Genomic DNA, 26,183 nt, shown 5'->3' on the forward strand with positions numbered 1-26,183 from the left:
CTGTCTCAGGAAACGTAGACTTCCGCCTTTTGTCGCCTAAAGCAGCACATTTTCCACTCCCACGGCGGTTAAGCTTAGCCAGCTGTGTGTGCAGAGGTGTAGCCACATAAGAGGACGACAATGTTCAGGAAAATATGAAGCTTCTTCTATTTATAGACTTCTTATCGCCAATCAAACAGAGCGCGGCTGCAACGCTGCCCAACCAGCTGTGCGTGCAGAGGAGGAAGCCCGCTTTCGTTTTCTTACAAGAGAGGCGAGGACGTGATTGAGGTGCTCGGCCACTTCTGTAGTTTAGAAAGAACAGAAACAAAGTTCTGCAGACGGACTTTGGGTGTTTGAAGGGGAGCTGATGGAGTTTGCTGAGCACATCAAGACGGCCAATGTGGAGGATGTTGTGCTCCGACAGCCGCTGCAACCCCCGAGCAGAGGAACCCTGTGCATCACCGGCCACCACCTGCTCTTCTCGGACAGGGAGGAGAGTGACTCCCGGCAGGTTTTATTGCTCCTTAGGAACATCGATGCCATTGAGAAAAGGTGAGGGAGGATTGAGATCAGAAAGGTGATAAGGAACCAGATCAAAAACGTGTCTTATAAGAAAAGTAACGAGTATCCTGCAAGAACAATGTCGCACTTTTCTCTATCTCAATTATTTTTTAATTGATTAAATTGATGATTAAATATTTGATGGTGGACTTGTGATTCTTAGAACTTATTTATTATGATTATAACTCGCATGATCAAACCAGTAATCACACTAATCAACACGAAACGGTGTGAACTTGCCGGTAATTCCTCTGATCTCTCATTCCTTCCTCAAATCTTTTTTAACCAGTGTGGAAAACCTTACGGGCTATTCCGGCTTCTTCTCTAATGCAAGCCACAGTGAAAGGTTGGACATCCTCTGTGTTGCCATGTCATGCTGTGTGCTGCTCTTGATGCAATTCTGAAGAAGTAACATTTCCCAACAAGATTAATGCAACGTTTTTTCCGTTTGCCACCCTCCACATGCTCAGAGCTGTGTACTGCTTGCAACTAACAGCTTTTTTTCTTCGTAGCTCTCTGAAACCTTTTGTTAGGTATTGCCACCCCCCCCCCCCCCCCCCCCCCCCCACACACACACACACACACACACAACCTACCTGACTCGTTTTGCCCACTTTTTCTGCTGCAAGTCGAGCCTCATGCACCGCCATAGGCAATAAATGGGGCTCTTAGAGGGGGTGCATGTTTTCTTTTGTATAAGAATCATATATTTGTGTGTGTGTGTGTGTGTGTGTGTGTGTGTGTGTGTGTGTGTGTGTGTGTGTGTGTGTGTGTGTGTGTGTGTGTGTAGGATGTCTGGTTCATCTGGAACAATTACGATGAAGTGTAAAGATCTGCGTGTGCTCCAGCTTGACATCCCAGGCATGGAACAGTGTCTCAACATTGCACACTCTATCGAGGTACACAACTAATGCAACCTGAAACACACAGGCACAAGAAAATAACTGTTGGTCTTAGAGTAGCCTGCTATTTTTCTGCATATGTTTTTCACTTCTTTGCATGTATCGGTAATCTCTCTTTAACTTTCTGCAGACACTGTCCTGTCTGGACTGCGTGTCCGCAATGTACCCTTTCTTTTACCGACCTGTTGATCTCAGCCTGCCGGAGCAGTGGGGTCTCTCATCTCCTGAAATGCACTACAGTCAGATGAAGGAACTTGTAAGCAACATATAAAACTCTGTATGCTTGTTTTCTGCTGTAGATAATTTAATACTTGTAGACACAGACATTTTTCAGGTAACATTTTCCAATAATGTCCCTACAACCACATGACAGGAAAATGCCAGGGAAGTGTAGGGGTCGGGATTCAGGATATCCTTCTTGCTTAGCTTTCATTTGTTTTCCCCTTAACTTCAGAATGTGTTGCACACAGCTTGAATTCATGTATAACACACCAACGTCTTCCCGTGGGAATGGCATGTTGCTATGGTGAAGGGTCGCAGCTGAGGGCAGCATTTTTGCATGTGTTTTACAGACACAAAATTCCCAGAACATGTAGGATATCTGTGCTTTTAACCAGACCAGCCTGAGTAGTGTTTTTCACCCATGATAAAGTGGCTGGAATTTGCAAGTCCCAATTATTTCTCTCCCACCGACTCTTTCCATCACGACAGGAGCTGAGCTGTTCTGTCTAGTTATAAACTACGAGCTTCAACCATTCTTACAGAGTTTTTAAGAATACCTTTTACAATTTAGGGAACTTGATGATTAAGTTTCTTTGATAAAATTAAGAAAAGTGAGAAAGTTGTTATAGCGGTAAGGCAAACAGAGCTATAGTGATTTAACTTAGCCTGATACATTATAGGAGAATTCTTCAACAGCAATGATGGTGAAAGAAGCGTGACACCTTACTTTGGCGCAGACCGGTGATTTGATGCACGGTTTCTATGGATTTATGTCATTGTGATGTTTCAAATAAGAGTGCAGGGATGTTTTAGGATAGTTGCTGAGTGGCTTCCAGAAGGACTTTAGTTTAGCTTAGTTTACAAAAACATTAGAAGTAGCTGTAAACAGCTGATCTGGCGCCCTGCAAGGGTAAGAATCAGTGAGCTTCAGAAGCAACATTTCTGAAGCTCACTGATTACTATGCTGTCTTTTTTTGATTTTACCTGTTTTTATAGGCAGGCTCCTCTGGTCACCAACCTCACAGTGCCAAAAAGACTTAAAAAGACTTAAAAAGAGACATGCCCCACGTTAGGTTTTGTGCACATTAAGGAAAGCAGATATTCAGTAGAGGTCTTTGAAAAGGAGCTTTCTTTACTTGGGAGAGAGCCGAGCTACTGTTTACAGTACTTATGCTTAAGTAACCAGCTGGTTAGAGTACATTTTTATTTGTTATATTGAGGAAATGGTACCTATTCATGAGGTTAACCGATTAGAATCAAGTTCCACAATTTGGGTTTTCAGGACTGCACCTAATCAGGTGTGGGTACTACTGAGAAAACATGTCCCTAAAAGAGGCCACACAGGAGTGATCCTGCAGTCTGGACATGAAGAAAGGTTCAGATCTCCCTAAAATCATCCCTGAGTTCATCAACTGGAAAACAGTCTGTCCAGCAGTAGTCATGGTCTTTTATTTTTCTTAATCTCTTACTAAGAAATCAAATAAGCCATAATAGGGCAGTTGTTATTAATTAAAGATCCACTAAGGATTAGCTTGGAGCATAAGCACACGCTTTATGCAAAATAAAAATAATGAGACTTTCCTCACCTATGAACTGGACTACTCCCAGTCCAGCTCAGCTCAAAGTCCCCTGTGACTTTAGCAACCGGGAGGTTAGCATGAATAATAACAGGTTACTTGATACTAAAGCTCACATTTTCCTTTATCGCCTTCTCTCTCACTTTTTTTCAGTATGAGAAGTGGAGACTGAGCACCGTGAACAGAGATTACTCGGTTTGTCCCTCCTACCCTCCGGCAGTCATCGTCCCAAAAAGCATAGACGACGACACACTGAAAAAAGCAGCCAAATTCAGACAGGGAGGACGTTTCCCTGTTCTCTGCTACTACCACAAGAAGAACGGCATGGTGAGGTGATTTAGTGTTCACTTTTAGTGTCACGGTTTGTGGCAGAATGGCTAAAAGCAATATAAAATGTCCAAAAAGTCCAAACATGAACAGAAAACATCCGAGGAAACAAACAATCCAACGACTAACACAGGAGAGACAGGGGGACAATATATAGTCGAAGGAAGTGGGAACGGCTGAGGACAAGACACGGGTGAAGAGAATCAAGACACAGGATAAAATATAACTGACTACCAAAATAAAAGAACTGATTTGCTGAACATGGTGAGCTTGACACAGGAGGATAGACCAGTACTCAGAGGAAAGAGAGTGAAACTAACACTCATAAAACCAGTGAACAGAAGAAAACTGTCAGAAAACTGCAACACTTGAAACCAGGAAGCCATAGAGAAACTCATTCGATAATGATACAAAATACAAGAGAGCCAAAATCAAAGCAATCACACGAAAATAAAAGAATTTAAAGTCCCAAATTTAAAAAACTGTTATGGTTAAGGCTACACATTTGACTGAACATTGTTAACAGGATGAAAAATGTTGTAGGTCATCATGCGCAGCAGTCAGCCGCTGCTAGGAGCCAATAGGAAGCGCTGCAAGGAAGATGAGCTGCTCCTCCAGGCTGTGATTGAGGGTTCGGACAAAGGCTACATAATTGACACTCGCTCCATGCAGCAGGCTCAACAGGCCAGGATGACAGGTGGAGGGTTTGAGTCTAAATCGTTCTACGACCGCTGGAAGAGATTTCACAGACAGATGGAAAGGTGTGTTTGCTGACTGTCTGATAATACTGATTTGTCAAACTTGCTTCGCTACACACTGCCTCATATGTGTGCAGGGGTAAAGCTCTCCAGGAGAGCCTAATTAAACTGGTGGAGGCTTGTGGTGATGAGTCCAACAACATGGACCGCTGGCTCAGTAAGCTGGAGAATTCAAAGTGGCTGTCGCACGTCCAAAATGCTCTTTCTACTGCCGGCCTGCTGGTGGAGTGTGTGGAGAGGTATGAATAACACCCACACTCTTATGACTTGGAAAACTTTATGGTAATATCTTGTGACTAATTCAATTTTATCTGGAAAGTACCAATTTACAGCAACTCCCATCTCAATGTGCTTTTTATTGTAAAGACTCTATAATATTAGAGAGAAAACCCACCGAGGATCAGCACTTTGTGACAGTGGGGAGGAAGAAATTACTTTTAACAGGAACAGAGCTCGGACATAATCAGGATCAGGGACAGGCAGCTATCTGCCTTGACTGCTCTAACTCTAAGCTTAGTCTTTAAACTTTCCTTTTTGCTAAAGCATATAGTTAGGGCTGGATCAGGTGACCCTGAATCCTCCCTTAGTTATGCTGCAATAAGTGTAAGCTGCTGGGGGATTCCCATGATGCACTGGGCTTTTCTTCTTCACTCACTGTGTTAATAGACCTCTCTGCACTGAATAATACTTGTTATTAATCTCTTTCTCTCTTCCACATTATGTCTTTATCCTGTTTTTCTTCTCTCTCCTCAACCAATCACAGCAGATGGCCCCGCCCCTCCCTCAGCCTGGTTCTGTTGGAGGTTTCTTCCTGTTAAAAGGGAGTTTTTCCTTCCCACTGTCGCCAAAGTGCTTGCTCATACGGGGTCATGTGATTGTTTGGCTTTTCTCTGTATGTATTATTGTAGGGTCTACCTTACAGTACAAAGCGCCTTGAGGTGACTGTTGTTTTGATTTGGCGCTCTATAAGTAAAATTGAATTGAATTGAATGTAGACACAAGGAAGTGAGGGCAAGTCAACAACCACTTGTTTTAAATCTTGAAGAAACAGAAAGAAGGCCATAACTGTCTTCCTTACACACAGGTTTGTTTTTCTTGTACATGTTAATGAGTGTTGTTTCTTCCAGGGATGGCCATTCTGTTCTTGTTCACGGCTCTGAAGGGACAGACTGCTCTTTGCTCATCAGCACTCTGGCTCAGCTCATCATGGATCCATGCTGCCGCACAGTGGAGGGCTTCTTGGGACTGCTGGAGAGAGAGTGGATACAGGCGCGTGCCAGGTTTTAAGTCGGGGAGGATTACAAAGAATTTTAAATGTCTTTTTTTCTTGATTTGCTCCCATAAATGTTGTCGAGAATCCAAAGAAATGCATTGTAACATCGGGGATCTCTGTCTACTTCTGACACGAGTTTCCAAACAAGCGGTGAGCTTTTAAAAATAGAAGCACACCCAGCGACTACAGGACTGAGCCTATCTGTTGCCACAAAATTAGATCCTAAAAGCTGACACGTGTTTGTGTGTTTGCAGGCAGGACACCCGTTCCAGCAGCGATGCGCTCACTCAGCTTACTCCCATGCTCGTCTCCAGCAGGAGTCTCCGGTGTTCCTGCTGCTGCTGGACTGCGTGTGGCAGCTTTGGCGGCAGTTCCCCTTGGCTCTGGGCTTCTCTGAGGCGCTGCTCCTGCGACTGGCGACTGAAGTTTATGCCTCGGATTATGGCACCTTTCTGTGTAACAGTGATCAGGAAAGGTCAGTTTTTTCTACATATTTAAAGATTGCTGCCGAGTGTCTTCATTTCAAACTAAGATTCACACTTTGTTTGCCCTTCAATCAGGTGTGCCTTGGAAGTAAAGGAAAGGACTCACTGCTTGTTCCGGGCTCTGCTAAGGCCCACGGAGAGGGATTACTACTCTAACCCCCTGTATGAACGCACTGAGCTAGCAATCTGGCCCTCAGTTCATCCTCAGTCCCTGCAGCTCTGGAAAGGTGAGCTTTGCCCTGCACTTGTTTTCAGACCTCATCTTTTTTAGCCTTTAATGTAATTGCAGTGTTGCTGTTCTGAGCTTATGTTGTTACCGCTTTAGTTTAGTTTAAGTGTTGGTGCTCACTCTGCCCCGCTGTCTAACCCTCAGGCTATTTTTTGAGGTGGACCCAGCAGGTTCGTCACCTTGAAGAGGCTCAGGAGGAAATCAGGAACATGGTCATTGAGTGGGGGAAGTTAGCACGCAGCTGATGCCTCGTTCGTGTGAATGAGGTGGGATCACATGGTTCCAAGGAGTTAAAACAAAATACCTGATTTTGATTTGACCTGTCGCCTTCAAGGTTGCCCGCTGGGCACTTCTGGACTGTTTTCGCCCTGGCTGAAACTTGTAGATCACTCTGAACCTGGAAGTCCCATTCTTATTGCACACCATGGATTTAAAAACGTCTATGCCAGTATGATCCAGCTTTTATTAAAGATACTTACCTGTGAAGAGGACAGTGTACCAGACCAAACAGCAGACTCCACAGTGTTCCAGTCAGGTGAGGAGTGTGAGTGCGTTGAAAAGGCAAGACGATCTTCATGTTCCTCCCTTAGAATGATATTCAAGTTGTAGGCTCACGATTTTAGATGTGTTCCAACACGCATCACATTCAGAAATGTGCAGGGGGCAGAAGAATTCGATGAGGATTAGACTGACTTGGACAAAACCGTTAGATTTTGGATACATGTCTAAATTCACCTGTTTCACAAAGCTGTGGATACCCATTGTTAGAGATGTTAAGCAGGAAAATGGCACACTGAATTGTAACTAAAATGTTTTTCAAAGAAGGAAAAATCACCAACAGTGAAGCTGTCCAACCACTCAGCTCTGTTTACCGCAGTGGAAAATCTTAGTCTTTTTGAAGACGTGTGAAGACTTGCCTTCAAAACGGCAGTAAAGACGTAACAGTATAGAGTATATGAAGTGTCCCTCCTACCTCAGTCAGACTCAGACCAGTTTAGCAGAACAAACAGAAATGGCTGGCGTCCTCGATGCTTTATATTTAGACAGGATCTTAAAACCGCAGCGGTCCGGAGGTGACACAAACTTGAGAGAAAGATCAGCTAAATTTAAATTAGGTGCTTTTTATTGACAGAGTTGCAGAACTTTGTGATCCTACCTTGTGTGAATTAGAGAAGATGAACCTGATGAATGTTAACAATATGCAATGCCTAATGTGTTTTAATGTACAGTATTTTTTACACTTGCATAAAAGTTTTCTTACAAAAAATGTGGTGCTTGTGTGATTTTAATGCACTAGGCTTGTGTTTCGGTCTAGCATTTTCATATATATTTATCCCATATTGTGTTAAATAATGATTGATGTTACTCTGATTTCTCTTTTCTAACCTGTATGCTAAGATAGCCTGACTGCCTTATGACTATAGATTTACATTTACTAGACTGAAGCAGGAGTACCTTTACAGCTCCCCATGCATCACTATGAACAGGCATATTTCACCAACATGTCTAAGTGATTCCTTCAGAACTCTGGAGCTGTTAAATACAGAGGACAAAACTTGCCAAAGCTTTGTTATTTTTCCAGTGTTTAGCATAATTGCAAAGGGATAATGATTTCATGATATGTATTCACTCATAAATATTATGAATAGAAGTCAGCTGTATAACAGACACACCTCCCAGTCCTGTTAAGCTCAGCTAAACACTCTTCACAATGCAAATCCCTGTGCACAGCAAGTCAGCATGTTTGCACACACGTTGCTTTGCACGCTGGAGACTGTAGTCCTGCTCAGTCAGGAGCCACAAGCCCTGGTGATTACACAAAGTGGAGAAGAACCACATAGCCCAGCATGACTTAACGCACCTGCTTATTTATCCAGCTTGACTGGGTGAACTGAAACGGTGACCAATGGGCTGGTAATCTTTTTGATTCTCACCCCTAAATGCTGTCTTATCAGCTCTTATTTTATAGATTAGTTTAGTGGACTAGTTGTGAATTCACTGTTACATCTGCTGCTTGTGGAACAAGAATCATCTGCCTGGGATTCTTTTTCTAAATCATAAGGACACAGGTAATACATTTCCCCCTTTTTTAAAACATTTCGAAACATCTTGTTTGTGTCCAGGTGTCATTCGAGAGATTTTAAAGGGTTTGGTGTAATATATTTGCTCTGCTTAAGTTTGGTGTAACTTTGTCAAGGACTGCTCCTGGACATGAAACCGGGTGTGCGGGTCTGTGTGCCCTCTGCGGCGGTGCTGGGCCTGTTTTGCCGAGGCTGTCTCAGCAGGTCGCGGAGCTGGCCCGGCCGCAGCTTCAGTTCCACCTCCAGGGAGATGAGCAGGTGGAACAGCCAGGACACCAGCCCCCCATCTCCTCAGGAAAACGTGCGCGTGCTCATCACAGGTGATGCAAATTTCCATCCATCATTAACGCACAATAGTTGCTTGTGTGTGACGTCGATGTATTCAGGAAAGGACTTTTCCACAGTTGCCCAAACACTGAGCCTGGGAAGCTGCCATTGTTTTCTACCACTTTCACTGCGCTGCCTCTGTTCTGAATTGTTGTGAGAGAGAATGAGTCGGATCGTTTCCAAGCAGAGCCCCAGTTTCAGATCAAATCAAGTGTAGAAATATGATAATGAAGAATTCGTTTTACTGGAGTATCAGTGTGAAATGCTACAAACATGTGCTGCAGGGTTTTTTGAGTTGTGTTCACTTTGCTCCAACAGCGGGAGCCCATTTTGATTCATCACAATAGAGTGTGTACAGACAGTGCTAGTGAAATAAAAGGGCCAATGGGTGACTGTGGGGAGAATAATAGCCTGCTGTCACTTTTTGTCCTAGGATCAACAAACAAAAAGCTTTATTCATCTGAAAGTGAAAACCAACAACATGGATTTGACTTTTATCGATTTACCAGTCTTCCACAAATACAGATTATCTGTGTGCACAGGTAGAAAGCTAACGCCTGCCTTTGTCTGCAGGTGGGCTTGGGCAGTTAGGTGTGGGACTTGCACAGATGCTGAGGTGAGATTGTAGAAATTCCTGAGTTCTTGAAACTTGCTAAAAGGTTTGAAGTTTAAATATCATCATACTTTTGTTAATGTCTAGAAAACAGTATGGAAGGGACAATGTAATCCTGTCAGACATCAAGAAGCCTCCACCTCACGTTTACGCCAATGGTATGTAAAATCTAATTCAAGTATGCATATTACTTTAAAAGTTACCGATTACTTTACTTTTTTTCTGGCATCACTGTTGTTTTTTAGGCCCGTTTGTATACGCTGATGTTTTGGACTACAAACACCTCCGAGAACTTATTGTAAACAATCGCGTCACTTGGCTGGTCCACTACAGCGCTCTGCTTAGTGCTGTGGGTGAGGCTAATGTGGCTTTGGCACGAAAGATCAACATCACAGGTCTGCTTGAACATGCACATCCTTTACACATAACCAGGTTTTAAGGAACAATCAGGGTTGAACTCGTGCTCTCTTCTTTTCTGCCCATCCAGGCCTACATAATGTGCTGGACTTGGCCTTAGAGAACTGTTTGCGCCTCTTTGTCCCCAGCACTATTGGGGCATTTGGTCCCTCTTCTCCACGTGACCCGGCCCCTGACCTCTGTGTTCAAAGACCTCGAACCATCTACGGCGTGTCTAAAGTGCATGGTGAACTGATGGGGGAGGTAAAATGTTTTTTGTACACGTGCTTACAGAGACGCCTGTGACTCCATTTCATTTTCAATCAGCTTCTCTTTCTTTAGTATCTCCATCATAAATACGGCTTGGACTTCCGCTGCCTGCGTTACCCTGGAGTGATATCAGTTAACACACCTCCTGGTGGTGGAACTACAGGTATTACCTGTGTGTGTTGTGCAAATGTACTCCAATCCATTGGATGTCATAGACTAAGTGCTCCGGACCTCTGTCTTCGCAGACTACGCTGTTCAGATCTTCCATGATGCTCTCAGCACAGGTCACCATGAGTGCTACCTGCGACCCGACACCCGTCTTCCCATGATGCATATCTCTGACTGCCACCGTGCCACGGTAGAGTTCATGCAGGCTCCAGAGTGCCAGCTGTCACTGCGCACCTACAACATAGCTGCCATGAGCTTCACCCCTGAAGAGGTGGCCCAAGAAATCCGCAAGCATCTCCCTCACCTCAAGGTCACCTACAATCCTGACACTGTCCGCCAGACCATTGGTATGGTATCTTTTTGTTTTTAAACCACTGGTTGGACTGATAATAAACCAATATAAAACTAAATTGTCCTTGCTGGTTTTTGCAGCAGACAGCTGGCCTGTAAGATTTGATGACACCAATGCCAGGAGAGACTGGGGCTGGGCGCCAGCCTTCGGGCTTGAGGAGTTGGTGTCGGACATGCTCCGCTCCATCCGAGACAAGAGGACCAGCGAGGGTTTGCCAGTCAGCTAGCAAAACCTGCTGCACCAAGACTAACCAATGCCCTACCTACCACTGACTTTTCTTCAGTCTACATTTACCAACAGCACACTTTGTTTTACTTCACTTTTACAAATTGTCAACCAGTATCATCTGTTTGTCTGGAGCATTGCTGCACCGTGCCAGGGACTGATTGTAAAATGGAAATTCTCAGTCATAACCTCTTTATATTCAGTGGAAAGTGAGATGTCAAACACGTGCACACACACACACATGCACACACACAGACACACACACACTTCAGTCTTTTCAGGGAATCAGATGCTGTCAAACCTTCTCTTCATCTTTGTGGTTTTTATTGTTCTCATGGTATAAGCATCACTTTACACATGGGCATGTTGCCTCAGGTGGAACAGAAACATTTCTTAAGCTTTAAAGAGTTTCAGATGTTGATCACATGCATGAGCACACCAGCGTGTTTCAGCGTCTGTTACAATATCTAACACAATATGGACAAGTTCCACGTGTAGAACAACAAATCTGTTGGACATTTTGAATCCAGGATCATCTGGAATGACTGACTCAGTTGACTTTGGACTGTAATGAAAAATCATGTATCCTGGCTGTTTTGTAAAGCACTCTTTTATAATATAGGCTATCAAACGAAACTCACAGTATATACAACCGCACTACCTTTGCCGTGGCACAGAACAGGAAGCCTTTACTTTTTTGCCAGCGGTGTGATTACAAATATGAATGAGTAACAGTATCAAATGAGGCCGTATTTACTTAGGAAAACAATATATTAAAAATGCTGTGTACTTTGAATCAGACCTTTAATAATAAAAATGTTATTTACCCAAAGAGCATTGAATACCGTACGCTGCCAAAGTTTCTTTTTTCTGTGTCGTTTTTGCATCCAAAACACCCGATCAGCTTAAAAACAAGAACGCTATAAAATGAAAAATGTAACTTCTATTTAAGAAATAGTTAAAGTTGTCTCATATGCTTTCATTCTCTAATTTGTTTGAGTAACATATACAAAATTAAGGTATTCACCAGCCACTTTGTTAGGTACACCTGTTCTAAATATCTAACTAGCCAATCACACCGATTAAGGCATGTAGAAACAGTCCAGATAGTCTGCTGGAGTTCAAACCAAGCATCTGACTGGGGAAGAAACATGATTTAAGACACTTTAAATTGTTATTTTCAGACTGGCTAGATTTTCCAACACAGCCATTTCTAGGATTTACAGAAGTCTAAAAAAGAGAAAATATCAAGAGAGTGGCCGCTCAGGTGAAAATCTAGCGAACAGGAAGGCAACAGTAAATTAAACAAAACAAAACAAAACAAAAGAAGTTATAACCAAGGTCTGCAGACAAGCATCTCTGAATACACAACACATCAACGCTTGTAGCAGATGGGTAACAACAGCAGAAGACTACACTGAGTCCTACTGGGTGAGTTAAAAACAGGAAACTGAGGCTACAAGTCACACAAGCTCAGCAAATTTGGACAAAATAAGACTGGAAAAGCATTGCGTGGTTGACAAGTCTGGGGGATTACTGCATGTAAACACAACTGGTTCTCTTACAGAAAAAGCAATTAGTCTCAGTTTCAGAAATCTAATTTAATGATCGTCATTATGATGCATGCAAATGTTTAGTATTCTGTAGGAAATGGACCACCAGTTGACAAAAGCAAACTAAAAAAATGTTACTGAAGTTGCTTTGAAGGACAAAAAACTGATAAAAATGTTCAATTATTTCCCCAATTACCACAAGAGTGATGATATAAATGACAGATTACCTCTTATTTTTTATTCCAACATAACACTTGTTTTGCTGCACACAGAATTTTCATGGGAAGCTCTTTAATTTTATCATTTTTTGTTTTTCTCATTTGTTTATCTGAGCATTTATTCTTACTGGTGAATGGCGGTTGGTGAGGTTCAGGTTTTGACAAGCCCCTAACTGGACAATGAATAAAAACAAAATACCTTTTTAAATCCACAACATTTGAGCAAACCAGTTTAAGCCAAGGTTTGGGACTTAATAATATCTGTGCAAGCTGTCTCTGCATATTGAGGCACATTCTAGTCTGCCATATTTCGTGCATCAGGTGATGAGCGGAATCTTCTTCCTCCTCCCACTGTAACTGCAGTACCTGTTGCTTCCTGTGGGGGCACTCCATTCATCCGGCTCGTCACCCTGAATTTCACCGGCGGACCAGCACACAGCTTTCTCCACAGCACAAGTTACGATCCATTTCACCTAAAATGGACGCGGGATTCTTCCGCGTAAGTTCTTCAAACTTTTATCTTTGTATTTGGTATATTATTATTTAGCTGCATGTAGATCTATATACGTTTTATGGGATGGATGTTTCCTATGTGTCTTCAGTGAAGAGCCATGCAGCTAGCTAAACAGCGGTCAGGGCTTCGACTATCAACTGGGAGCCAACAGTCTCAGGATTTGCAATTAGTCTGCTTCACTTGGTGTATTCTGGGAGTTGTTGCGTGTTCCCTATATTGATGTTTTCTGTCTTATAATTTATGAAAGTGTGTAACTTCTTACGTTAAAACCCCGTACGTGTTATTTTACAGACAAATTTACAGGAAATAGACGAGTCAAGTTAGCTAGCTAACTAAAGATGGCGCCCGGGCGGTGCATCGCTCCTGTCTCCATGAGCTAGTCACGACTGCTGCTGTGCTGGCCTTAGCAAGCCCTCCGTGTTTGCTGAATAATGACATTAATGTGTCTTTTAATATTCTGTCAATGTCAACTCCGCTGTCAGTCAAAGTAGCCTTCGGGCTGTGCCTATTATTAGCCTGTGCGTTCGCTTTCGAGGATTAAGCAAGTGGTTAGCATGGCTAATGCTAACCGACTGGTGTCAGTGTCGCCTGCGGCTCAGTTAGATGAGCTAAAAAGAACATGAAGTGGCGCTCTAGGGAACACACGTGTCTTAAGTATTTATTTTAAGACACGTTAGCTTGAGCAACGTAATGTTTTTCCATCTTAAACTTTGACTCTCGTTAATGTTATCGGTAAGTAAGACTGCTGTAACTAACATGGGCCCAATAGTGAGGAGGCTGTGCAGCTTGAGACTAAAAACACTGTTCGAGACGGGTTTCTGTTCTTCTCTGATTTGACATCTCCGATGAAAGCTGATCATCACGAATCCGCTGATGTTGGCTGTTATTTCTGCAGGGTACGAGTGCGGAGCAGGACAACCGCTTCAGCAACAAGCAGAAGAAACTGCTGAAGCAGCTGAAATTTGCAGAATGTTTGGACAAAAAGGTAACATTTGTTTTTACATTTTATTTTCTCAAATAATTGTTAAAAAAATCATGTTAAATAGTTATCTACAAACTTGTATCAACATGAGGCAGTTTATGGCAATCTGTGTAGCCTGGACATTCATACACCACAGGTATGAGGGTGTCTGTGAGAGACATTTTAATGGCCACCACCTCACCAGGCCTGTGATTAATGAGCTTAAATCAGGTTTTGTTTTTTTTTTTTCTTAATCCGGTAGCAAAAAATAAAAGGTAAATGTTCATTTTTCTGTTAAATAGTCATTACTTTAACTTTGGTTTATTTATATATAACCTGTTTATATTTTTAGTCTCCACCCAAATGCCGTTTTTGATCCTTTGCAGGGGACTGCCTGGTCAGTAACAGGTGGGACAACAATTAATATACAGTGGGGCAAAAAAGTATTTAGTCAGCCACCGATTGTGCAAGTTCCCCCACTTAAAATGATGACAGAGGTCAGTAATTTGCACCAGAGGTACACTTCAACTGTGAGAGACAGAATGTGGAAAAAAAAATCCATGAATTCACATGGTAGGATTTGTAAAGAATTTATTCGTAAATTAGGGTGGAAAATAAGTATTTGGTCACCTCAAACAAGGAAAATCTCTGGCTCTCACAGACCTGTAACGTCTTCTGTAAGAAGCTTTTCTGTCCCCCACTTGTTACCTGTATGAATGGCACCTGTTTGAACTCATCATCTGTATAAAAGACACCTGTCCACAGCCTCAAACAGTCAGACTCCAAACTCCGCCATGGCCAAGACCAAAGAGCTTTCGAAGGACACCAGGAAAAGTATTGTAGACCTGCACCAGACTGGGAAGAGTGAATCTACAATAGGCAAGCAGCTTGGTGTGAAAAAATCAACTGTGGGAGCAATCATCAGAAAATGGAAGACATACAAGACCACTGATAATCTCCCTCGATCTGGGGCTCCACGCAAGATCTCATCCCGTGGGGTCAAAATGATCATGAGAACGGTGAGCAAAGATCCCAGAACCACACGGGGGGACCTGGTGAATGACCTGCAGAGAGCTGGGACCAAAGTAACAAAGGTCACCATCAGTAACACACTACAACGGCAGGGAATCAAATCCCGCAGTGCCAGACATGTTCCGCTGCTGAAGCCAGCGCATGTCCAGGCCCATCTGAAGAGAGCACATGGATGATACAGCAGAGGATTGGGAGAATGTCATGTGGTCAGATGAAACCAAAGTAGAACTTTTTGGTATAAACTCAACTCGTCGTGTTTGGAGGAAGAAGAATACTGAGTTGCATCCCAAGAACACCATACCTACTGTGAAGCATGGGGGTGGAAACATGATGCTATGGGGCTGTTTTTCTGCCAAGGGGACAGGACGACTGATCCGTGTTAAGGACAGGATGAATGGGGCCATGTATCGTGAGATTTTGAGCCAAAACCTCCTTCCATCAGTGAGAACTTTGAAGATGAAACAAGGCTGGGTCTTCCAACATGACAATGATCCAAAACACACCGCCCGGGGAACAAAGGAGTGGCTCCGTAAGAAGCATTTGAAAGTCCTGGAGTAGCCTAGCCAGTCTCCAGACCTCAACCCCATAGAAAATCTGTGGCGGGAGTTGAAAGTCCGTGTTGCTCGGCGACAGCCCCAAAACATCACTGCTCTCGAGAAGATCTGCATGGAGGAATGGGCCAAAATACCAGCTACTGTGTGTGCAAACCTGGTAAAGACCTATAGTAAACGTTTGACCTCTGTTATTGCCAACAAAGGTTATGTTACAAAGTATTGAGTTGTATTTTTGTTATTGACCAAATACTTATTTTCCAGCCTGATTTACGAATAAATTCTTTACAAATCCTACCATGTGGATTCATGGATTTTTTTTTTCACATTCTGTCTCTCACAGTTGAAGTGTACCTCTGGTGCAAATTACTGACCTCTGTCATCATTTTAGGTGGGGGAACTTGCACAATCGGTGGCTGACTAAATACTTTTTTGCCCCACTGTAGTTGAGTAACATTTAAGGAAAGCCACAAAAGTTTTTGATTTAAAGTCCTTCTTTTTTTTTGTCACTATAACTTCTTAAAAAGACACAAAGAAGTGACAGTGCGGTTGAGGGTAGGACGCCATCTAGAGCGCACCACATTTGAATAAAAGTGATTATTGCAACACGTTATCACTTATAAGGAAAACTTGACACATGACATTTTAAAAGCAGATCTTAAAAGAGCCAAATGTGTGATCAGTTGCTACATTAACGTTAAGCATTGTTTGTATTTGTCTTCTGTCTGTGTATTTTTATTTGTATATCACATATCAGATTCATGTTACTTGCCCAGTGGCTTCTAAAGAAAATGAGCTTTTTTTTGATAAATTCTGGCATGTGTAAGTTTTGTATTATTTTGGATTGATGACCACTAAGTTGTTCCATGGTCCACACATGGTTACACATTGGTCTTAACAAGCAAAAGATCCCAGGTTCTTCAACATAACGACTGACCCATGACGTCCATTAATATAAAGCGTCAGAGTCAGATAAAAACAATTTTAAGGTGCGACGAGATAAAAATTAAACTGGATCCCAAAAGGGAACTTTTTTTGTACAACATCTAAAAGTTAAGACAAGTACAACAAACATAAAACCAGACAGCTTTATAGAGTAGAATGATACATTTGGTAAAGTAAATGTAATATGGCAAAACTAATATCTTGCGTTAAATTAAATTAAAAATAAATACAGTAAAATATAGATTTATGCAGAAATATAAAGCCGAGCTTTGTGCTACGTTTTTCCCCCCAAAGCCATCCGTGGTGAGAAAATGTTAAATCTTTTGTTTGACAAAAAAGGTTTTTAAATTTACCTTGTATGATTTTTAAATATGTAAGTCAGATCTTTTAAGGACAGTAAAGCTTTTTTTCTTCTTTATTTAAATCCTTGCCATAGATGAATCACTGTGTTTTGTCTTGTGGGATTTGTGTGTAATCTATTTAGTCGTCAGACAGAGTGAAATGGACAGGTTTTTGTCAGATAACACAATCGCTTTGTGCTCTGATTGCATTTTGTGCCCATTTTGAGCCAGGAAAATCCATGTTACATAATAATATATTTATAACAAAGCAAAAAAAATAGTTAAAAACGACTTACTAAATCTGGCTACAAAACAGAATCGCAAATATCAGATGGAATTAAAGCAGCTGTGTATAAAACGGTGTGAGCTGGCAGCGCAGGGTTGAAATAAACCGTTAAGATGAGAGAAGAGACAAAACGTTATGAAAGATATCTTGTATCTGTACAGGTGCATATAAACAGGTGCTGCTGTTTCTCATCACTAACGGTCTGTTTCACGCTCAGGTGGACATGACCAAAGTGAACCTAGAAGTCATCAAACCTTGGATTACGCAGCGAGTCACTGAGATTTTGGGGTTCGAGGATGACGTCGTCATAGAGTTCATATTTAACCAGCTTGAGGAGAAGGTAATGTCTTTAATCGTGTTTATTTTTTGTTCTTTCAGAACTGTCATATATTGAAGGGCATTGCTTAGTACTTAGTCAGTAAGAACGATATAAGCAAATAATTACACGTCCTAGTCAAACTGAGATTGAATGGGAAAAGTAACAGTTGGTGTAAGACTGATTTATAATGACATTACCATGTTTTGCTGTTATGTGACAAAGTGCCTTTATCCAGCAGTCTTCTAATGATGATGTGATTTATGATTTAAAAGGCCTGAACCAATATGGATGTTATACCTTGCATCAGAAGTATAGCACCAACACCTAATTAGCTCTCTCCTGAGCCCAAAGTCACTGAGCCCAACTCTCCCTTCATGATGCAGTGTGTGGTTTGAGGTGAGTTATATGCAGGGATCACCTATATCATGTCAGTGAAAGAAACGCCTAAAAAAAATAAATCAATTTAAAAAAAATGCCATAATCATATTCTTTGTAGGTGTTGACAGCCCATCGGTAGACTGCCCAACTCTCTTTAAACGTAACAGGAGGTACAGGCTCAAAACAGGACATAAAAGGGCTGAAACAGCCTGATTTTCTGTACTTTCTACCAATTGGGTTATCACGCAAAACTGAAAAGTATTGTCTCACTGGCCACCTCTGATTGCAAGTTTTTACTGTCTTTTGCACTCTGTTGAGTGTGGTCAGAAGTGTTTTCGCTTTCACTTGTTACCACACAAAACAGTCATGTGAGGGTGTCAAGAACACAAGTGTTATAACGTCACTGCAGCAAGTTGAGAACTTCAACCTCTGGAGGTCAGCATAAACCTCGTAAGAAACAATACTTTTCAACTTGGTTTTAAGTTAGTACAAGTTCACTTATTTTCTACAAAACCCCTCTTAACAGTAAACCTGTAATATTGTAGATCCTATTTTTGTAGACTAAAGTGTACATTCACTCCAGGCTGTTTTATTTTAAGCATTATGTCCAGCTGTTTTCCTTTCCATAAACTCTACTCTGTCCCACTGATAGATCAAAGCATGTAAGATGTCTGGAACTTGGGTAACTTCCATTGCACAGACATACTTTATAAAACAGGAAACATTTCAGATAATTTATACTCTGTATTTGTAATTACCATACTGTCAGTGTACTCGTATATTTTTTGAATGCAAGTTTTGATTTCAGTGCCATTTATCTTCGTTTATGGCTCGTTATTCTAAGAAAATCCAGATGTATGTATTTTCATATTTTATGTCGCCAGCATCACACATGTGTATTATTTTTTACTTATTATTTTATCTTTTACTTGCCAGTGGGTGGGCTGTTTGAGCTAAATTTAAAGGGTACTGTTGCATAATGGAAAACAGTTGATACAGTTAATGAGATTACGCTATCTCACAATCATTCTATCAGTTGTTGAAATAAAACTCAGTTTTTGTGTAACTGTGTACTCATTATTGCTTGTTCGTCTCTTGCAATTTAGATAAATGATATAACATTAAGCTCATGGTGGTTGAGTCTCAAGCAGTAGGGAGGCGGAAGCAAGCCAAGGGAGCTCCGTGCCCACTGATCCCACGGGACTCACTGAAGACACCGGAACTGTACTTGCAGTGTTGGGTTTTAATGCACTCTGTATTGTGGCTGTTTGTTTACCTCCTGAAGTGTAGACGGTGGGGAGACTGGAAAGCAAGGGGTGGGTAGCGGCCAAGGGGATGTATGGTAGTGGGCTAGCACTGAAGAAATCAAATTATACTACAATTTCTTTGTATTATGGGAGGTTTTGTTTTCTTCTTTTTATATTTTGTTATGGTAGATTGTAAATCTAGGGCAGCAGAATTGCATGCTGTGTTTATTTTATTTCTTTAACATCATTAGATGTGTCTCCCCTCAGCTAGCTCACAATCTCAGTTTCCTGAGTTTGTGAGTACAATTTAAATCAGTCTCATTTTTGTAGGTTGAGTCTAATATTGGATCCAGGGATGTTAAATAGCCTAGTCAGTGTCTTACATGTTTTTAAGATGGTTATCTAAATAGTCTGAGGTATAAATTTATAGAGGAGTAGAAGGTAGGGAGCCCCGTTTGTGGGACCCTACCCCCCCTTGCTGTTTGGTCTTCAAGTATTTCAATGGCTACGTTTTTGTTTTTTCTCTCCTCCCTTCGTGTGTGTGTTGCAGCACCCGGATAGCAAGATGATGCAGATCAACCTGACTGGCTTTCTGAACGGGAAGAACGCCCGGGAGTTTATGAAGGACCTCTGGCCCCTGCTGCTGAGCGCCCAGGAGAACATTGCGGGCATCCCATCAGCTTTTCTGGAACAGAAGAAAGAGGAAATCAAACAGAGACAGGTGAGTTTTTCTAAATGGTGGAAGCGGGGATGGGCAAGATCACGCTGAGCTTGGTGGCTTTCCATTTATCTTTTTTTGAAAGTGTGTCATACAAGACTTTTTTTCTTTTTTTGGGTGGGGGGGTGGCTTTTGTTGTGTTTGCACAGCTGCTCCTCAACAAATTACATGTAGGAGGGGACCTGTAGCACAGACACGGGAATATAATGGTGTAAAATAAGTATTGACAAATTGCAGTAATAAGACCCCTTTTCTGTTAAAAAAAACTCTATAAAATATATCATGTTGAACTCAGTAATTATTTAAAAATAGGAACAAAATGATTCATCTCTCATTGATCTGTTTCTGGCAGATTGAACAGGAGAAACTTGCTTCTCTGAAGAAGGTGGATGAGGAAAAGAAGGAAAAGGACCTTAGAGAACGGGCTCAGTCAAAGAGCCCCAGGAGGTACGATTATTTTCATTTTGAGACCCATACATGGAACTACAGCTTGTGAATTCGTTGTAGAACATGCAAACCTCTTGTATTTGCCTCTCTGGCCAGACGGAAAACGAGGTCACCATCGCCGCGAAGGAGGTCGCCATCACCACGGAGGAGGTCACCAGCGAAGCGGGAAAGGAAACGCAGCCCCTCACGCTCACCAAGGCGCAAACAAGCTAGTCCAGTTGGTGGCAGTTCACCCCCTCCGCCCCTGATGCAGCTGTCCACAAAATCTTCAGAGGAGCCAGTAGAACCAGATACTTCAGGAAGAGCTGTGCCAGAGGCAGTCGTCCAAGAAGCTTCTACCACCTGGTTTGTGGAATTCTTGCTTTTATTTGAAGTGGGCATTTAGTTGGACTGGTATTATTTAGAACTTAAGACATTTAAATACTTTTCTTTTGCAGTGAGACAGTTGTGGAAGTAGTGAAAGCCGACTCTGTGAATGAAGTCAAAGAACAGTCGCCAGAGAAAACCCTTAAGAAAGAAGAGAGACCGAGGTCACGAGAAAGGGAGAAGGACACGAGGAGGGAAAGACACCATCGCTCACGCTCTCATTCTCGTTCTCGCAGACGCCGCTCGCGCTCTAGGTGATTTGATGTGTGGCTTTAACTTAAACTTTCATTATGAAAAATCAAAGTCTGTAAAGGAGTTTTCTATATTTGCTGATTCTCTACCCAATCAGATCGTACTCCCCTCGCAGAAGACAAAGTCCCAGAAGGAGAATGTCTCCTCGTCGTAGGAGCCCTCCTAGACGTGCGCCAGCTAGCTCCAGGCACAGACCCAGGCGTTCCCCCGTCCGCAGGTCGGCATATTTATTTATTTTTTTGTATTGGCATGGATTTAATATTTTACTTCATGTTGTCTGTGGTATACAGACGCCTTTAAGCCTTTTTTTTGTCCTACAGGAGGCGCTCCCGCTCTGCTTCATCCTCTGGTAGCAGCTCATCAGGCTCTCGCTCGCCTAAAAAAGCAGTGAAAAGAATATCTACCACACCACCCCGAAAACAGGTCCATCATCCTGATACTTCCATTAGTCCCACAGGCAAGAACAGACGATCACCGTCTCCACGAGCTAGAAGGGGCCGGGGCTCTCCTTCCCCACCCAGATCATCAGGTGTGCTTCAGTTCCTCCTTTGTACATTATATTAAAATATTTTTACCTATGAAAACATTTGAAGACTTTATGCTTCTTCTGCACAACCAATGTTGGATTCCAATGTTAAACTTAATGAGTATCTCTAAGCTCGTTGCTGTTATTTTAATAAATCTGTGACAAGTGCATATAATTTTTGCTGTGCATTGTTTTTCAGGGTTTAAGAGAAAACAAGGAGGAAGGGCTGATTCTCCCCCTGACAACGTCAAGCCCAGACCATCTGAAGGCTCCGACTCGGGTAAGTGTAAAACGTGTTAAAGAACCATGCTGCCTTTCACCTCACGGATCTCGAAATATGGTGACTGTTTAACACTTTAACTCATCACTTTGCGCCCTGTGCAGTTACTGTGGCTTTCAGCAGGATGTACATGTTCACTTGTCATGCTTGTGCACCGTATTGTGTACTTGGAGAGCTTAGTTGTAATTATTCTCATTGAGAAATTTAATTTACCAACACATAGTTGGGTACTTGTGTGAAATTCTCAGCATTCCAGAGCCTCAGCCTTTGGCTTGCTCCCACACTGAGAAGGCTGAGTCTGTGTAACCTGAAGGATCTCTTTACAGGGTGAAGCTGAGCCACCAGAACTGTTAAGAAACTGTGTGCTAATGCAAGGGGAAACTATAAATGTTGTAACATGATGACAGACCAAGCATCACAGCTATAAGTCTGTCTTCTGTAATACTTGTAGCATTTCCTTGGCAGTCTGTTTCCGGCTTTGCTAACACTGATGGGACACTCAATGCTCTGCATTTCAGAGGAGGATAAAAATGAGAAAGGGGCAACAGCAGATTCGGTGCAACAGCGACGTCAGTATCGCAGGCAGAACCGACAATCGTCTTCAGGTTAAAAGCGTTTTTATCCCCGTTCTTTCTTTTCCCATACCCCCACCCCTCTCTCTTTAACGAGTCTGTCCATGTCATCTTGCACTCATCGTCTCATGGACTTTTGAAGCTGTGTCCTAACCCCAACCTTGGTGTTTTTTCCCTGACCGCATACTGCCAAGGCTTCGCTGAAGCAGCTCTTGTTGTCATTTGTTTGTGTGGTTTCAGAAACGGGGTCTTCATCCTCAGAAGATGAGGCGCCCAAGAGGGCAACAGGAGGGTCAGGTGCCAGAAATGGTGAGGTCAGGAGGAGGCGCAGTCGTACACAGTCTCCTCGAAGGCGACACAGGGATCCCTCCCCGAGGTCAGATAACACAGTATTTACACATTATCTGACTTTTATTATCTCACTTTAACCTCGAAGTCTTAATAGTTTGTGCTCTGCTTATATTGTTTGTATGTATTAATTTTATTCCTCTGCGCCGACAGAGGCCTACTCAGGGCCAGACAGTGTTACGTTAAGTACAGTGTATCACTATCCGCCCACTTTCATCCATAATGTGGCACAAATGGAGCTGCGTGGGTGCTGCTCTTCCTAAAAGTGGATGTTTATTTTCCACATAACATAGTAACGTAGGCTGTACTAGCTGGAGAGCACTGGATCACAGTCTGTGTTGTTCATAGAACAGCTAATATCTTTTTTTTTTCTCTTTTTTTTTTAAGTCTTGCTCATTGTGCTCGTGCCTGGCAGTGGGCCAGTCTCGACCCTGGGCTTTGCAGTACTGTGGCTGAAGCTGACTTGCAGTCAAATCTAAGTTAAAGATTGTGACGCAATTTTTACATTAAGAATTTGTAGCTTTTTTGTCACTGGCAGTTATTTACTGTTGTGTGTGTGTGTGTATATATATTTTAATCCAGTGATTGCTTTAGTTTGGCCAGTGAATCCTTTATTACCAAATTCCTTCAAGGTCTGTATAACAAATGTGTTGACTCTTTACAGACCTTGAATAAAGCTGCAGCTTGTCTAGTTATGGGAGGCGGGCGGCCACAAGTTGGTGACTCTGATTTTGTTTTTTCCTTGCAGGAAAAGACGCTCTCCATCTCCAGTACGCAGACGTCGCACCCCTACTCCTCCTCGGCGTCGCAGATCTCCCTCTCCTCCTCAAAGACGCAGGTATAAGAATATTTCCTTTTAAATTTAGACAAATGATCTCTCCAAACTTCTGTGTTGCAAACAGACTCCTGGGCAATAGCATGTGTTTCATACAGGAGTCATTGTTCCTGTCTTGTGGTTTTTATGAAATAGTTAAAATTTTATGAATTACTTACCAATTTTAAAGTATTTCCTAAAGGTTGTATTTCCTGCTTCACAGGTCTCCTTCCCCACCACCCCGTCGTAGATCTCCATCCCCCAGACGATATTCTCCCCCTATCCAACGTCGCTACAGTCCTTCACCTTTGCCCTCTCAGAAAAGGAAACTGTCTAACTCGCCAATGAAACGCTCTTCACCGGCTACCAAGCGACGTCCCTCCAGATCCCCCAGACATAGAAGCTCTCCTCCTCCAAGAAGACGATCCCCTCCCTCCTCGACATCTCCACCCAGACACAGGAGGAGCCCCATGCTGCCACCTGGGCGGCGAAGCAGAGATGCTCGATCCCCTGTTGCGGCATCCAGACGCCTCTCCCCATCCCCTGCAAACCGCAGTCACGCTGTTAGAGGATCCACAACCCCCCCACGGCGCTATGAAACCTTGAGCACATCTCCGTCTAACCAGCGCAGACAGCAGTCACCTCCACACAATAAAGTCATCCGCAGAGTTTCACGCACCCCAGAACGCCGTGACAACCAGAGGTAGGGATCACTTATGTATCAGACAGAACAGCGTTTCAATTTCTGTTTACCTGTGACATTTTTGTGTGCCAATTATCTGATGTCACCTGTGTCATCTCTCTCAGACCATCTCCAAGCCCTCAGCCTATAAGAAGAGCGTCCTCCAGATCTGTTTCCCCTGAACCAGCAGCTCAGAAACGTCCGACTCAAGCATCCGCCTCCCCCTCCCCGTCTCGCTCTGCCAGTGCGTCTCCACCACCAGCCAAGAAAGCCAGCAGCGGTTCTGGAAGTCGATCTCCAAGCAAGGTTTGAGCTTATTCGCAGATATAAAAAAAAAAAAATTTGAAATTTTTTTTTTTAATGAAGGATGGTGGGGGTTAATGGTCTAACTGTTAAAATCTGTGCACGCCAATCATGGCAAGTTATAGCCTCAGGAAGTTGAACTTTTGCAGCATTGTTAAAAGGAAATGTCATCATATATGTTCAGTGTTTTTAAAACTTGAAACTGTAAATTCTAAATTCCTCCAACAGAAACACATTAACTGTAAGCTGAGCTGCAGCACCGTTGCCATAATCCTTCTCTTAACTTTGTGTTGATATAAACATGCTTCATGCCTGTGTCGTCAAGTTCTGATGTTTCTCTTTCAGACTTCGGATGTTGACGGCGGTGCAAAGAAGAAGAAGAAGAAGAAGGAAAAGAAACACAAGAAGGAGAAGAAGCATAAAAAGCACAAGAAGCATAAGAAGGAGAAGAGCAGTAGTGCTGCTGTGACTGGAGACACACAGGAGAACCAGGCTGCAGAGGAGGACAGAGATTCCAGAAAGGTAACATCAGTTTCCCCTCTGTCTGATTTCTGTTCGGTACAACAGCGGATATAGGTCGTTGAGTAAATGATGCGTTGTTGTTGTTTAGGAATCGGACAGTGACGTGGAAAACACCTTGGATGATCTGGAAAAGCACCTTAGAGAGAAAGCGCTGCGCTCCATGAGGAAGGCCCAGATGTCTCCATCACAGATGTCCTGAAAGCAAGCGGCTCTCACTCGTGAATTTTCCAATCACTCTTGATGTTTGTCATCAACCTGGTTCAGCTTTAGAATGTACAAATTGTTAAACCTTGACTTTTGTGTTTCTTTTTACTGGTTTGGTACATTCTGAAGGGTTTGATTTGTTGGTTAGTGTATTATCTGAACTGTAAAGAAGCTTGTGATGTTCATAATTTTAATTTGTCAGCAGGGAAACAAGTTAGGCTCAGAGGTTTTGATTTGGGCAGGTTAAATATTATTTCCACAGCCTACAGTAGATTCTGTTGAGAAATGATTGCATGTGCAGTGATTGTCTCTGATGTGCATGAACCACTGACCTTATGAAGTATAGGTAACTATACAGTAACATACAGTTACTTTTGCCTTTTAGTTGTGAGAGACGGCTGTGTCCACTATTAAAGAGGCTGTAACGGAACCTTTTGTCCCATATTGTAACTTTAATAGAGGTTTCGGCATCATTTAACCTGCTTATTTTTGAGTTTTAAATTCTTGTTTGAAGACTATGTGATACCTGCTTTGTTTTTTTTTGTTTTTGTTTTTTTTCTTTTCCCAAACCGATAGATGATGCAGTTTGTGTTGACACTCTTGTACCAAGCTAATCTCTGTGGGACTGCTAATAGTATCTTTGTATTTAGTAATTTTGCCTCTTGTCATCTTGTCCTTTCAGAATTAAAACCTTTTTTATAGGATTAATGGTTTTGGAACATTTTGTCATTCTTTTTGGTTGTAATAAAATGTTGTAGAAAAGAATCTAAAAAGGGATTATTATTATTCTCCTCATTATTATTATTATTATTATTATTATTATTATTATTATTATTATTATTATTGTTGTTATTTGTTTTATTTGTTTGGAAACATAGGCTGCTGTCAGGACAAGCAGCAAAAATGCTAGTTTCTATTTTCTGTACGTAATCAAAAGTGCAATTGCCAAACATTTTTGTGTCAAATCAGTAAAATTCTGTTAAATCCATCTTAAAGGACAAACATTTTTGGAATAAGGTTCTGTATAAGGCCTGAGTTCGTTTAGCTTAGATTTAA

At 42.3% G+C, this 26,183-nt stretch overlaps 3 protein-coding genes across 6 annotated transcripts; all 3 read left to right on the forward strand.

The window, feature by feature from the left end:
* Positions 1-349: 349 nt before the first annotated feature.
* On the forward strand, positions 350-7,518 carry LOC146611876 (myotubularin-related protein 9). Of its 2 annotated transcripts, none has more exons than XM_085379236.1 (11): positions 350-534; positions 833-889; positions 1,334-1,442; positions 1,576-1,701; positions 3,398-3,571; positions 4,115-4,332; positions 4,407-4,568; positions 5,457-5,602; positions 5,861-6,077; positions 6,163-6,314; positions 6,461-7,518. In XM_085379236.1, exons 1-11 carry the CDS (start codon positions 350-352, stop codon positions 6,559-6,561), a joined length of 1,647 nt encoding a protein of 548 aa, XP_085235362.1. In that variant the 3' UTR covers positions 6,562-7,518. The 2 variants fall into 2 exon arrangements, with proteins under 2 accessions (XP_085235362.1, XP_085235361.1); XM_085379235.1 differs by having other exon boundaries at positions 5,457-5,598; positions 5,857-6,077.
* A 1,001-nt stretch (positions 7,519-8,519) lies between these two features.
* On the forward strand, positions 8,520-11,544 carry tdh2 (L-threonine dehydrogenase 2). The gene is made up of 8 exons (XM_085379237.1): positions 8,520-8,717; positions 9,298-9,340; positions 9,425-9,495; positions 9,583-9,732; positions 9,825-9,997; positions 10,076-10,166; positions 10,249-10,518; positions 10,604-11,544. Exons 1-8 carry the CDS (start codon positions 8,528-8,530, stop codon positions 10,747-10,749), a joined length of 1,134 nt encoding a protein of 377 aa, XP_085235363.1. The 5' UTR covers positions 8,520-8,527; the 3' UTR covers positions 10,750-11,544.
* A 1,382-nt stretch (positions 11,545-12,926) lies between these two features.
* srrm1 (serine/arginine repetitive matrix 1) lies at positions 12,927-25,794 on the forward strand. 3 transcript variants are annotated; one of them, XM_085343142.1, is made up of 17 exons: positions 12,927-13,018; positions 13,929-14,018; positions 17,367-17,489; positions 19,644-19,814; positions 20,164-20,258; positions 20,355-20,603; positions 20,696-20,878; positions 20,974-21,093; positions 21,197-21,405; positions 21,602-21,682; positions 22,201-22,287; positions 22,495-22,630; positions 23,351-23,440; positions 23,640-24,119; positions 24,224-24,404; positions 24,747-24,923; positions 25,012-25,794. In XM_085343142.1, exons 1-17 carry the CDS (start codon positions 12,998-13,000, stop codon positions 25,120-25,122), a joined length of 2,604 nt encoding a protein of 867 aa, XP_085199268.1. In that variant the 5' UTR covers positions 12,927-12,997; the 3' UTR covers positions 25,123-25,794. The 3 variants fall into 3 exon arrangements, with proteins under 3 accessions (XP_085199268.1, XP_085199269.1, XP_085199270.1); XM_085343143.1 differs by lacking the exon at positions 22,201-22,287; XM_085343144.1 differs by lacking the exons at positions 12,927-13,018; positions 13,929-14,018; positions 17,367-17,489 and adding an exon at positions 17,552-17,864.
* Positions 25,795-26,183: the final 389 nt, after the last annotated feature.

The sequence above is a fragment of the Diplotaxodon limnothrissa genome, linkage group LG19 (assembly GCF_057381915.1).
Source record: "Diplotaxodon limnothrissa isolate DT_005_m linkage group LG19, D_limnothrissa_male_GT1.1, whole genome shotgun sequence".
Lineage (NCBI taxonomy): Eukaryota > Metazoa > Chordata > Actinopteri > Cichliformes > Cichlidae > Diplotaxodon > Diplotaxodon limnothrissa.